General features: G+C 41.1%; 1 protein-coding gene across 2 annotated transcripts in view; it reads left to right on the top strand.

Annotated features, from left to right (window-relative positions):
- Window positions 1-14,136, top strand: part of USO1 (USO1 vesicle transport factor) — an 82,036-nt gene that overhangs the window by 25,283 nt on the left and 42,617 nt on the right. For both annotated transcript variants that reach the window (XM_072624130.1, XM_072624129.1), the window contains exon 5: window positions 13,108-13,208. In XM_072624130.1, coding sequence (XP_072480231.1) covers window positions 13,108-13,208 — 101 coding nt within the window. The remainder of the gene's footprint in view (window positions 1-13,107; window positions 13,209-14,136) is intronic.

Below are 14,136 nucleotides of genomic sequence, written 5' to 3'. Positions count from 1 at the left end.
AATCTCCTCACTGTAGGTGTATCCCCAAGGCTTTGTCCTGCCTCCTCTTTTTTTTCTCTCTGTACCCAGTCTTTTAGGGTACTCATTAGTTTCCCTGGGTTCTACTAGCATCTCTTTGCAGGTGCTTTCCCAGATGTATGTACCCAGCCCTAGTTTCTTTTTTGAGCTCCAGTGCTTTATTACTTGCTGCCTCTTGGATATTTCCAGCTGGATAACTGATAGGCCATTCAACATATCCAAAATAAAATTCATTATCTTTCCTCCTAAATGCATCCCTCTTTTGAACTACTTGAGAGGTGTTTTGTTTTTTTTTAACTCACCCACACCATTTTATATTTCTCACTGTTAACCAAAAAAAATCACAAGTCCATGAGGCAAACATTGAAACTAGATTTATTACAAGAGAAATGAACGTGTATGTGGAACTCCTATCCCAAGTACAAGGGAGTCCTACAGTCCAGGCAGAAGCTTTCATACCTGTGAGATGCAACAAAGGAGAAGTCTCCTGGGCAATTCCCTCCCAAATGAGAGTGGCATGGGAGGAGAAGGAGGAAAGAAAGGGAGGAGAGACTTGAGTAAGTAGGATGGCAGAAGTCACATTTTTTTTCCTTGGGAACTGCTAGACCATGAAGATAGGAGGGTCTGCTAACTCCCAGGGTCCCAGCTGCATGGTTTATTAGTCTGGTGCAGACTGACTGGTGCCAGTCTTGTAGCTGCTTTGACCTTCAAGGACACACTGAGAGTTCAGCCAAAGGTGCAAATAACAAATTATGTCAACTTGGGAGGAGAGGGGGGGTCATTCTTGACTTACTCTGGGTTTCATGCAGAGCCCGGCTCCAGTGTTTCTGGAAAATACGGCAATTCAAGAAGACAGGTGAAGTTGCCTTCAGGGTAACATCACTCTTTCCCATTTTTCCATTAAACTGGGAGTTCTTTGAGAGTGGAGGGTTTTTTTTTTTTTTTGGTTTTTCTTTTTACTTTTTATTTGTATCCTCAGTGCTTAGCATAGTGTCTGGCATGTAGGAGGCAGTTAAGAAATGCTTGGCTCCATCATAGCTTATCAGTTGGCTGGTCTTGTTGACCACCTCAGCATTTCTGCACCCTTATGACACTGTCTTGGTTCAGGACCTCATCACCTGTCATCTGGACTATGTCAGTTGTCTCTTAATTGATCTCCCTGATTCCTGTTTCCCTCCTCTCCAATCCAGCCTCCACATATTGACAAAGAGACCTCATAACCATGACCATTTTAATCCCCCCACACATACACTGTCTCACACACAAAGTGACTCTTAGTTGTTTCTTGGAAAAAATGTAAACTCCTTTTTGGCATTTTAAAGTTTTTCACCATTGGGCTTCATCTGACCATTCCAGACATTATGCACTCTGTGGTCCAGGCACATTGGCCTTATTGTTATTTCTCATGCTTCATATATTCTGGTTTCTTTATTCTGATAGAATATTTGTACTCTGTTTTCCACCCCTAAATTGCCTTTTATTTTGCTTTGTATTTATAGGTGTATTTAGACTTATTTAGGTATATGTGTTGTTTCCCCCAGTAGAGGACAAGGAAGAACTGTTTCTTATTTAGTGCCTGGCCCCTAGAACCTAGGAGCAGCTTTAACTTCAGAAGGAGTGATAGAAAGGCCTGTCTTCCTGATATCTGACAACAGTTGTTAATGGTCTTGACAGAGATCTTTGCTTGAGAGCAGATAGCATAGAAACTTTTGCCAGTTCAAGTGTTGCTAGGAAAGATAAGCAGCAAACTTAAACTCAAGGGTTTTTAGTGTACCCACTGCTCCCTATTTGATGACAGTGAGTAGATGACTGAAATGACTTTTTCAGGGGACATTTTGCGTTTTACACAAATTAAAGTGTACATAGTATACTTTGATGTCTTTTGAGCCTTAGAGCAACCCTGTTCAATGGGCAAGGTGTAGGGCATTAGTATTCCTATTTTCATAGAAGGGGAAAATGAGCCTCAGAGAAGTTATGGGTCTTGTCTGAAGTCCCCTAGGTAGCTCAAGTTCAAACCTAGGTCATTCAGTTTTGACCCTTGGCATGGTAAAACCAATCAAGGCATAAAATCTGATGATGAATGCTTGCCAAAGGTGTTTGCCATTGCATGGATGGTATCCATTACAGAGTTAAAATGGAAGAGAGATTTCTTGTAGATTGTGAGGTTTCCCAAATGCTCCTGTTTGTAGATGACATTGTATTTACTGCATAAATGAGATCCATAATCATTACAAGTAGTTCAGCCTAACTGTTTTCACAGAAAAAAATCCAGGTGATTGAAGAATACCTATTGTCCAGATTGTGTTATGTTGTATATCTTGAACAAACTTTGCATCTGCATTGCATTTAGAAAATTGCTTGATGTTTTTAATGATTCCAGTATGTCCTTGAAACAAAGCCTATCTTTTTAACTCATTGACTCCAACCTCCAAGGAATTAAAATGGTGGGTTGCTCTAAGGACAATGGAGAAGGCCAGGGCAGGTAGAGATTACTTCATATTACCAGTGAAGAATTGCCTAACAGAAGAGGAGGTGAGCTAATCAGATAGCAGAAGGAAAGGTTACCTGATGGACGGCAGGCCTCATTGGTGTCTATACAGTGTCGTGGTCTAGAAGAAGATCTCTCTTAAGATAGGTGGACCCTTTATGAAGGAAGATTTATGGGAAGAAATAAAAAAGAGAAGAGGACGAAAAGGCTTACATGGGTTGCCATTTGCGTTGTTGGAGGGAGTGCTTAGTTAAGACTACATTCACTGAAATATCAGTCATAAAAGACATTATTCCTCACCGTATCTTTTTGTTGTTTGTAACTTTTAGATGTTAGTGCTGTAAGTTTGGGTCCATGTGGGGCCCCTGACAAGGGAAAATGCAGTGTGAGAACTTAAGTAGCTGTTGTGATTCATGGCAATCCATGTGAAAATAGGTAGAAGGTGACTGGCTAAGAATAAAATAAACATTTCTAAGGTTATCTAATATACATCAGTAGCAGGATTAGAGAAACTGATGAGGAGTGGTACCTAGAGTTTGGAATTCATTAGATGACTTGACTACAGAGAAAGGGTATCCTAGAATGACTCCTATTTTGGGATGTTTGCTGAAGTAGCCGACCATAGAGCTTGTGCTAGACAGAGTCAGCAGATGAAACCAGACTAGAGGAGCTAGAGGCAGGAAGAATCGGAGAATTATCCAAGAAGCATAGGGAGTTGACGCAAACAGATAAAGCCAAGAGAAAAGGAGTTGAAAGATACAACTTGGTAGCTTTCAGATGAAGAAATGCAAGCTGTCAACAGCCATATTCAAAAATACTCCAAATGATGAATATTATAAATGCAAATGCAAATTACTCTGAGATTCTGTCACACTCCTCACAGGGGTAAAAATGACAAAAAAGGAAAATGGCAGTTTTTAGAGGGGCTGTGGAAGAAGAGGAATGAGAGGAGTACTATAGGACTGCAGAACAGAAAATATTGGCTCAGTTATTCAAAAAGGAAAAGAATGCAGGCTGCAATCTTTAATGCAGTGAACTTAATTCTAATTTTTGGGAAACTTGGTTATGCGTAATTAAGAGACAGTCCATGAGTATCTCCATCAAGACTAGGTCATACACAGTAACCCTGTTTCCTTTCTTGACAGGTTTACTGAATTGGTATACCAGGGGAATGCCATAGATAATGTTTATCTAGACTTTAGCAAAATGTTTGATAAAGTATCTCAGTTAAAGTAGCATGGAACTTGGAAGATAATATTTAATAAATGGTTTCTAGTTGTTATCTCATAGAAAAGATGGAGAGTTGTGGGCTCCCAACACACCTTCTCTACAGCAACTTAAAAAATGCACCAAACTGAATTCTGAGCAGAAAAGCCGACCAAAAGTTTCCATGAGTCATTTTTCCAGCACAGGACAACCTGGTGCCCAGGAATAATAAGGGGATTTAACACCTAGTCAAAAAAGAGATTCCAAGGTATCCCAATCTAGCACTGAACACAAAAATCAGGTACTATTTGACAACTCATTTGCCTGTTATCCAGTTCCAGATCAGAGAAGGAGTAGTTACAGTCATGAGGGAGCCAGGACCCTGCCTGGGTAAGGACTATAGTGCAGATGGGGAAGGCAGTGATGAGACCTCTCCCACTGAGTTGTAAAAACAGCAGAAGGATGTTAAAAGCTTCAAAGTCAGGCCACTCATCTCTCCCAGAGGTGAGGAAAGCTCATCTCTAACATAAAGTCAAGAGTTAAGAAATAGGCTGGAAAAATGAGCAGTGCCAAAAAAAAGAACGCAATAATAAACAGGTACTGTGGTGGCAAGAAAGTGCAAGATAAAAGTTCAGAAGAAAATGACTTGAAAGTATCTACAGGCAAAACCTCAAAGAAAAAGGCAGACTGGACACAAGATCAATATGAAGTCCTCGAGCTAAAGAAAGAGATTTTAAGAAAAGGACAAACCAGATTTAAAAAACCAGACAAGAGCAGTAGAGGAACAATTGGGAAATGAAGTGAAAGCTATGGAAGAAAATAATGAAAGAATTAGCAGCCTGGTAGAAGAAGCACAAAAAATGATGAGGAAAATAACTGCCTACAAATCAGAATTGGCCAAATGGTAAGAGAGGTGCCAAAAAGGTACTGAAGAAAATAACCCTAAAGGGAAGTGGAATGTCTTAGGAGAGGTGCACAGTCGGTTAGTTTGAGTCTGTAAAGTAGAGATGCATCTCTTTTCACACAGGGCAGTGGCAGAAAGTTTTGCCAACAAAACCCTACCATTCTCTTTACTTACTGTCTTCCAGCTCTGCTCCACTCTCGCCCTTCTTGTTGCTCTCTTCCTGCCCTTTTGCCTTTGTGCAAGCTCCCAAGTTTTGTTCTGTTCTAGATGTCTGTAAGCCACTAAAGACCTTTCTAACCTGTGACTCACTTACAGTAGCTGCATAGGTGGTCTTGGGATATCGTCTCTCTCTGATGTGCCCCTGTTCATTCTCCCTTCTCAGTCATGTCTGCAGCTAACTTTGAGTGTCATGCAGGAGTATATTCTGGACCTTTTTTCTGTACAGTATCTCTTTTGTAATCTTTCATGGGTTCACTTATCCTCTCTGGATACCTCCCAGATGTAGCCAGCCCAAGTCATGAATTGCCTGTCATATATTTTCAATTGAGTCATAGGCTTTTTAAATTCAACTTGGCCAAAACAGAACCCACAATCTCTTCCTGCTAAGCATACCCTTGTTCCCACCCTCCTATTAAGTGTGAAGGGCATCACCATCCAGGCACACAGATCCATAACCCTGGGTCATCCTTGACTTCTTATTCCCATTCATCCCATATGTCCTGACAGCTGCCATGGCTTGTCTGTGTGTATGTCACATGTCTTTCATATACTTTGCTCACATTGCTGCCTCCCTGGTATCATCACTTCTTGCCTAGACTTTTGCGATAGATTCCCAATTGGTCTGCCTTCCTCTAGCAGTTCCCCATTCTAATTCGTCCTCCACATATATGGCTGCCAAAGCAATTTTCCTCCAGGATGAGTCTAAGCATGTCAACCCTCTTACTCAGTGAACAACAGCCCTATTATCTCCAGCCTCAAATATAATCTCCTCTGTTTAACATTTAAATATCCTTACAACCTTCCTACATTTCCAGGCTTTTTACACAGAATTTCCTTCCATATGCTTTGTGATCCAGCCATGTTTTCGTATTTTCTGTTCTGCTCACCCAGCAGTCCTACTGTCATCTGTACACTGGCTATTCTCCATACATGAAATGTCTACCCTCCTCTCCACCTTTTAGATTCCCTCAGATTGAGTGCTACCTTGAACATGAAATGAAGCTTTTCCTTATCTCACTAGCCCTTAGTGTCCTTCCTCTCAAATTACCCTTTATTTGACTGCTTTTTATTTATTTTCTGACTCAGTGAATAGAGCACTGGACTTTGAATTGGGAAGATTCATCTTCTTGAATTCAAATCTGGCCTCAAACTTACTAACTGTGTGACCCTGGGCAAGTTGCTTAATCCTGTTTGCCTCGATTTCCTCACCTGTAGAATGAGCTGGAGAAAAAAAATGGCAAAGTACTCCAGTGCCATTGCCAAGAAAACTCCATATGGGATCCTGGAGAGTTGGACATGACTGAAAGAATCCCTTTTCAGAATTGACAGACACGGATGGGGAGCCAAGATGGCGAAGTAGAAAGACGCACATACGCATAGCTCCGAACACACAAACCACAGAACGGCTAGAGGGGACCAACCCAGGGCGAATTCTGCACCCAGAGACCACGGAGTATTGGAGCGAGGGAGATTCCTGCTCCAGAGAGACCTGCGGACCTCTCGCGGGGGGTCCTTCGCACCGCGGACAGGGCGCCGGGACGGGGAGCAGAGTGCGGCCCTGCTGCGGCCGCGACACTGAGGGGAGGAGATCCGAGAGGGCTACGGGGACGGGATCTCCAGTGGCCACGCGGGTCCCCCCACCCACAGAGGGACCTGCAAACCTCTCGCAAAAGGTCCGTCGCGCTGCAGACGCGGAGCCCAGCCCGGACCTGCGGTGGCGGCGGCCACGGATCCGAGAGGCACAGATCTGTGAGGGCTCCGGAGGCGGGATCTTCAGCGGCGGCACGGGCCCCCCCACCAACAGGTGACTGACGGGGGTGGGTGAGAGAATCTCTTTGGCGGGTTGAGAGGGGAGTGGGGTGCCCCCATGGCTCAGGCCCCCCCGGGAGGTGGGGGCTGAGAGGCGGCTGCGGACGGGGGCTCCCCAAGCGGGCAGGAGCCTGGATCCATTGTGGAAGGTCTGTGCCTAAACCCCCAGAGGGAACTGTGCCTGAGAGGCGGCCCTGCCCCTGACCACCTGAACTTAATTCTCACACTGAATAGCAGCCCTGCCCCCGCCAAAAATCCTAAGGCGGGAAGCAGCATTTGAATCTCAGTCCCCAAACGCTGGCTGGGAGGACCAGGAGGCGAGGTGGGTGTGAGGAGAACATTCAGAGGTCAGGCCACTGGTTGGAGAAAATGCCAAGAAAAGGGAAAAGAAATAAAACTATTGAAGGGTACTTTATCGGAGAAAAGACACTTCCTCCCTTCCTTTCTGATGGGGAGGAACAATGCTTGCCATCAGGCAAAGACACAGAAATCGAGGATTCTGTGTCCCAGCCCACTCAATGGGCTCGGGCCATGGAAGAGCTCAAGAGGAATTTTGAAAATCAAGTTAGAGAGGTGGAGGAAAGACTGGGAAGGGAAATGAGAGGGATGAGGGAGAAGCATGAAAAGCAGATCAGCTCCCAGCTAAAGGAGAACCAAAAAAATCTTGAAGAAATTGGCACCTTGAGAACTAGCCTAACTCAGCTGGCAAGGGAGGTGCAAGGGACCAATGAGGAGAAGAATGCTTTCAAAAGCAGAATTAACCAAATGGAAAAGGAGATTCAAAAGCTCACTGAAGAAAATAGATCTTTCAAAACTGGAATGGTACGGATGGACCCTAAGGACTTTTCGAGAAAGACAGATATCTCAGAACATACCGCGCAGATTCGAAAAATGGAAGATAATGTGAAATATCTTATTGGAAAAACAACTGACCTGGAAAATAGAATCAGGAGAGACAATGTAAAAATTCTGGGACTACCTGAAAACCATGATCAAAAGAAGAGCCTAGACAGAATTGACAGACACACATGCATACACACACTGCTTGTCTTCTCAGTAAGCTCCTTGAAGGAAAGGACTTTTGAGCTATTTGGTTCCTTTTTTTCGTCTCTCCAGACTTGGCACATAATAGGTACTAAATGCTTGTTGATTCATTGGAGTATGTGTAGTTTTGGGCACTGCAATCTTTTCTTATAGTAACTTGTTTTTACATCATTTACATTTCCCATGGTATCTTTTTCCCCCGTACCAAAGAGTAGTGCTTCATAACAAAAAATAAAAAAAGACAATGCAGTTCAGTAAAGCCAACCAACATATCAAAAAAGTCTAATAATGTGAAAGGGTCCCACCTCTGCAAAGAGACAGGCTGGCTTCCACAGTTTAAGAAGGCTTTTGATAAGCTGGATAGCATCCAGGGTGAGTAACTAATAGTGAAGGACCTTGAATCAGGGCCTGATGACAGATGGTTTAAGGATCTGAGGATATTTAGCCCCAGGAAGCAGATTCAGGAGGGATACAGTAGCCGCATTCAAATATTCTGGTAGGAATATGTGGAGAGAATTGGATGTGTTCTGGGCCACAGCAGGCAGAATCCAGGATTGGTAGATGAACTTTTCAAAGAGGCTGATTTAGGATTAGCTTTAGGAGGAAAACATCAAACTAGAACTGTCCAAAAAAGTAACCTCTTGTCAAAGAGGTAATGAGTTTCCCTCGGTGGACTTCTTGAAGCAGCTGGGATGGCCGGCTGTGGTATAGGAGATTCCTTTTGTTTGAATTGTTCACAGTGAGTGAGGAGGTGGGAGCAGCACGCTCAGCAGTAATGTTAAGGTCTCCCCAGTTTCAGGGCTCAGGAGGTGGCCTGTTCATGGGCCAGAGTTGATACCCTCCATGGAGCTGATGCCCAGGGCCTTTGGGTCCTCTCTGCTGCCATTGTTTTCTGTGGAATTTCATTAAGCACGCAAGGGCAGATTGCAAGCATTGTTTTCATCCTTTTATTTCTTTCTCCACTTCACATTATTTTTCTTTTTTTTAAAAATTGATTTTATTTATTTTCAGTGTTCTACAACAGCTACTATATAACTTAGATTATTATTTTCTCCTCTCTCCCCAAAATGGCATATAATTTTGTATAGGTTCTACACATACATTCCTATTAAATACATTTTCATTATAGTCATGCTGTGTTGAAGAATTACAGTGAGTGGGAGAAATCATCTGACAAACCAAAACGCAACACGCATACACATATTAGAAGACCATTGGGAATTTTTTTTAGGTCCTTGCATTGTAATAAAGTTCCAAGTCTACCAGAAAAAACTCACACACTGTGGTCATTGCTGTGCACAAAGTTCTCCTGGTTCTGCTCCTTTCGCTCAGCATCAGATCATATACGTCTTTCCAGGCCTTTATGAAGCCCTCCTGTTCATCATTTCTTATAGCACAATAGTATTTCATTACAGTCATACACCATAATTTATTCAGCCATTCTCCAATTGATGGGCATCCCCTTGATTTCCAGTTTTTGGTCACCACAAAGAGAGCTGCTATAAATATTTTTGTACATGTGGGACTCTTTCCTATTTTTATGATTTCTTTGGGATACGGTCCTAGAAGTGTTATTGTAGGGTCAAAGGGTATGCACATTTTTGTAACCCTTTGGGCATAGTTCCAAATTGCTCTCCAGAATGACTGGATCAACTCACAGCTCCACCAAAAATGAATTAGTGTTCCAACTCTCCCACATCTTTTCCAGCATTTATCATCTTCCTGTTTTGTCATGTTAGTCAGTCTGATAGGTGTGATGTGGTACCTCAGGGTTGTTTGGATTTGTGTCTCTAATCAAAAGTGATTTAGAGCATTTTTTCCATATGACTATAGATATCTTTAATTTCTTCCTCTGAAAATTGCCTGTTCATATCCTTTGACCATATATCAACTGGGGAACACATTATCTTTCTTAAATGAAGTTGGAAGTGGTTGTTCTTCTTGTAGCCATCCAGCAATCTTGATGTGCCCTACTTTTTTTTTTTTTTTTAAAGTCACTGCCATCCTGTGGTAAATGAGATACTAACGCAAAATAAAGGAACCTCACTCCCCAAACAAGCCATTCCAAATCTCTTTGGGCCACCTCTCCCACTTTTTCATCAAAGTATCTCACCTTATATTTCACTGGAAAAATAGAGACCATTCCATCACATTTCCTTTCTTCCCCAGTTTGCATTTCAAATGATCTCATCATCTTGTCCCATTCTCCTCATTTGTCCTAGTAGCAGAGAATGAAGTAGCCCTTTTTGCCAACTTATCCATTCTTGTAGTACGCTTTACTTATGTCCCCTCCTGTCTCCTACAAGAGGGTTGCCCCTCATATCAATTTTCTCTAATTTTCAGCCTCTTCCTAGTCACCAGGTCATTACCTGTTGCATACAGACGTGGTCAGATTTTTCAACATTTATTAAACAGCCACTGTGTGCCAGGCCCTGTGTTGGACAATAGGGATACAGAGAAAGACAGAAAACTATCCCAACCCCCAGAAGTTTCCAGTCTAATGAGGGAGACAAATGGGATAAATTGAAAGTAATGGCAAAGGGAAGGCACTGAGATTGTTCACCTTAACCTGACTCTACCATTCCACCCTTCAAGTCATTATCACCTCTCCCCTTTTGCAGGCAAACTCTGAAATCTGGCTTCCATATTTGTTTAACTTTAAACTGTTGTAAGGTCTTTATTATTAAGTCACATGGCGTTTTCTCAGCATGTTGTCTTTTAGATCCAGCCACAGCATTTGATTCTGCCTACCATGTCCCCCACCCCTTCCAGGCATTCCTTCCTTAGATTTTTGTGATGTCTTTTACTCTTTTCATTTGTGCAAGAAGCTTCTTGATATGGAAATAGCATTGATTTGGATCAGCAGCTTACGTGGAAGGCACATCTTAGGGCACTGGTCAGACTGGCTCCTGGCGAGATGGGTAGTTTGTGTTAGAGGCCATGCTTGAGGCTGGGTGAGTATTCTTGAATTCAGTCAGCAGCCATGCTTCCCCCTTCTCGATCTCTTGTGTCACATACATTGAAGCCTTCCCATTGAACTTCTGTGCCCCCACCTGGCCATTCATTATTTACAGCATTTAACCTTCTTACTGGTAACTTGAGTTACATCTTACCTCTTAATTCTTGCTTTGCATGTTGTAGAGCGTTTTGAAATGTAAACAAATAATTTTCTTTCCTGCTGTGTGGAAGATTTAAGTGACTGCAAATTCTAAATCACTGCCCTAAAAGTCATAGAATAAGCAGATAAGTAAACTGAGCAATTTCCCATCCATTCAATAAAGAAAGATCAAACCCTCAGTATTCAAAAGCAAATTTTAAAAAATACATCAAAATCAGAAATAGAGGAAGCTAGGTGGTGCAGTGGATCGAGCAGCAGCTCTGGAGTCAGGAGGACCTGAGTTCAAATTGTGCTTCAGACACTTAGCAGCTGTGTGGCCCTGGGCAAGTAAGTCACTTAACCCCACTTGCCCTCCCCCCCAAGTAAACATTGTTGAATTACTCACTCTTTTGGATCATGTAATTCTCAGACCCCTTGTGTTAGTCTAAACTATGGAGCATGTTTTAGTATTCTCATGTACAGAAGAAAAGTTAATGTCTTGTTTTTGAGAAGTTTTTCAGGGTTTTTGAGACAGTTGACCTTGGTAGAAGGGCAAGGAATTTTATAGAGAGTATTTTTTTTTTAAGAATTTTAAAGCCCAGTTATGGTGGTGAGTTATTTCATTTTGGTTGGATTTTTAAGTTCTAGAAAACAAAGATAAGATACCGTTTTCCATGTTTTCTTTCCTTTTTTGCCTATTTATTTATTTATATTTTTGGAGAACCTGTTTTGTCAGCAGTGACATGATTATTTTTCCTAATTTAGGCATGTTTGCTCATTTCCCCACCATGCTAATCTTAAATGTCACATGTGGGAGAAAGCCCCCAATATAATCTTAGTTAAAATGGCAGATTGAAAAATGAGAATGAGTGAGGGGGTTTTGATAATGTTTATTTTTTATTCTCAGTCTAAGACTTTTAGTCAACTGACCATTATTTTCAGTGATTCTAAGAAATTTTTACTTTGGAGAAACAGTTGCTCATAGAAAGCAAAGAGTTAAATGTATTCTTAACTGGTAATGGTAGAGGGTACTATAAAGTTAATACTATTTTGAAGAGTTAATGAACAGTTGATAGCGTAAGTGCTTTATTTCCAGAATTGAAATCAGTTCATGCTTACCATATTCCAGGGAGTGTAATAAGTCCTGGGAGTGCAAAGAAAGGCAAAATGACAGTTCATGGTCCCTTGAGGAGAGAGACAGCATGTGGTCAGCTAGGTAGCTACAAAATAGACTTATCTCTAGAGTATGTGGGACGCCCTCTGAAGGAGGATCTAGAAAGGCTGCCTAGAGAGGTAAGATTGGACCTGTATCTCAAAGGAAATCAGGGAAACTAAAAAGTAGAGGTGAGGGGGGAGAAATTTGATTTTAACATTTGGACATTTAATGACAACTATTAGGAGGCATATCCAATCATTAACAATAGTCTTAACTTTAAAAGATATGTATTTTAAATGTTTATTGATTTTAATAATATAATTTTAATTAATTAAATTTAGATTTAATTAAGAGTAAGCTTTAAATGTTTATTGATTTCTTTTGTGTTTTTTTGTATCACCTTTATTTCCAAATATAACTTGTCTTTCCACCTGGCCCCCACTCCACTTACCCTTGTAAAAAAGAATTTAATAAAGTACCAACCCAATCTGATGCTGTAGCACTGCCCATAACCGTGGTCCTCCATATCTGTATATAGTGCAGCAGTCTTGCTTTCTTCTTTGGGCTCAGACGTAATGGTTATAATTACATAGCATTTAGCTTCACATTTTGTTTTTTTTAATTAAATTTTTATATTGTTATAGTCATTGCATATATTCTTTTCCTGGATCTATTTACTTTTTTCTTCCTTGATTCATATAATTCTTCCCTTGTTTCTTTGTGGTCTTCATACTGGTTTCTTACAGAACACATATTCCAGTTATATTCATGTTTGTATAGTCATTCCCTAGTCAGTGGGCATCTAGCTTTGCTGCTACAAAGATTTTGATGTGGACGGAGTCTTTCTTTGTCATTTTTATCTCTTTGGGGCATATGCTTAGTAGTACTAGAGTCCCTGGGTCACAGGGTGTGAACCTACATGTTTTCTTAGGAGGGAGAAATGCTGATTTAAGGAGACTCTGAAGATTGAATATTGAATGAAAATTAAATCTGAACCTTTAATTAAAAAAGGTTATTGATGCTTATGGAAGTACTACTATTGAAAGACTAGACCCCTATTGATAGAATTGTACTTTCATAATATCAAATGTATTATTTTAATTGCTGAAATAAAAGGAAACTTCACTGAGCACCATACTGAAGTATTTCATGTTTGAATGTTACAGAAGACAATTCTTCAAAACAGAGTGATGATTTGGGAGGCCAGTTTACAGAAATTTTCATTAAACAGCAAGAGAATGTCACACTTCTTTTATCCCTCTTGGAGGTGAGTAGAGCACCTTATTTGATACCTTGACTTTGTGAATTTATGAGCAATCTCATTTGATACATAACACTTTTAACATTTTTTCATCATCTGTGATGCCACTAAGCGCAAAATAGTTCTTCTGCTTGTCTGTTTTTATTATTGCATTATTTGAGACCCTTATTGCCAGCCATGCTTCCGGCACTCCCTGGGTGGTCGTGGTCAAACATTTTACCTTCCTTGAACCTCAGTTTCTCATCTATAAAAACAAGAGGGTTGGACTAGATGGTCCCATCATGATGATCTTCTTGTCTTCATGAGTGCTTTTTTAGAGCACTTGAAGTGCAATCAGGGTCTGTCCTTTGATTTCTGAATATTTTAAATGTGTTTCTTGATAACAGCAAATTGTAATATTTTGGTTTTTTTGTCCATTCTTCTGTTCTTTGTCTTTTATTGGGAAATTTAATCCATTGACATTTAAAGTTAGAATTGTTGAAGTTTGTGTCTTCCATCAGCTACTTTAAGGAATATATATGAATATTATGTTTACCTCCTTTCTAGGTTAGTGCTTAATCTCTGTACTTTTGCTTTGCTTATACAGATCTCACTCTGAATCTCCCCTGTCTCCCTTGTTGCCTTTTCTGCTCCCAGGCTGTTTGAGTTTACTTGTGTTATTCTGTACCTCTTGGGTTTGTTTAAGAACAACTAGAGCTGACATTTCGCTAGCACATCCTATGTGCCAGGCCCTGTGCTAAATACTTTACAAATATGATCTCATTTGGCCCTCACCACAAGCATGGAGGGAGGTTTTATTATCCTCACTTGACAGTTGAGGGAATTGAGGCAAAGGGATGTTAAGTGATTTGCTCAGGGTCTCACAGCTGTTGAATGTCTGAAGCAGGAGAGAGTACTGTCTAATCATCCTTGCCTTCTCCTGGCCACCCCAACC

The sequence above is a fragment of the Notamacropus eugenii genome, chromosome 7 (genome assembly GCF_028372415.1).
Source record: "Notamacropus eugenii isolate mMacEug1 chromosome 7, mMacEug1.pri_v2, whole genome shotgun sequence".
NCBI lineage: Eukaryota > Metazoa > Chordata > Mammalia > Diprotodontia > Macropodidae > Notamacropus > Notamacropus eugenii.
The sequence above is the reverse complement of the archived record's forward strand: the minus strand, read 5'-3'. Positions and strand labels throughout refer to the sequence as shown.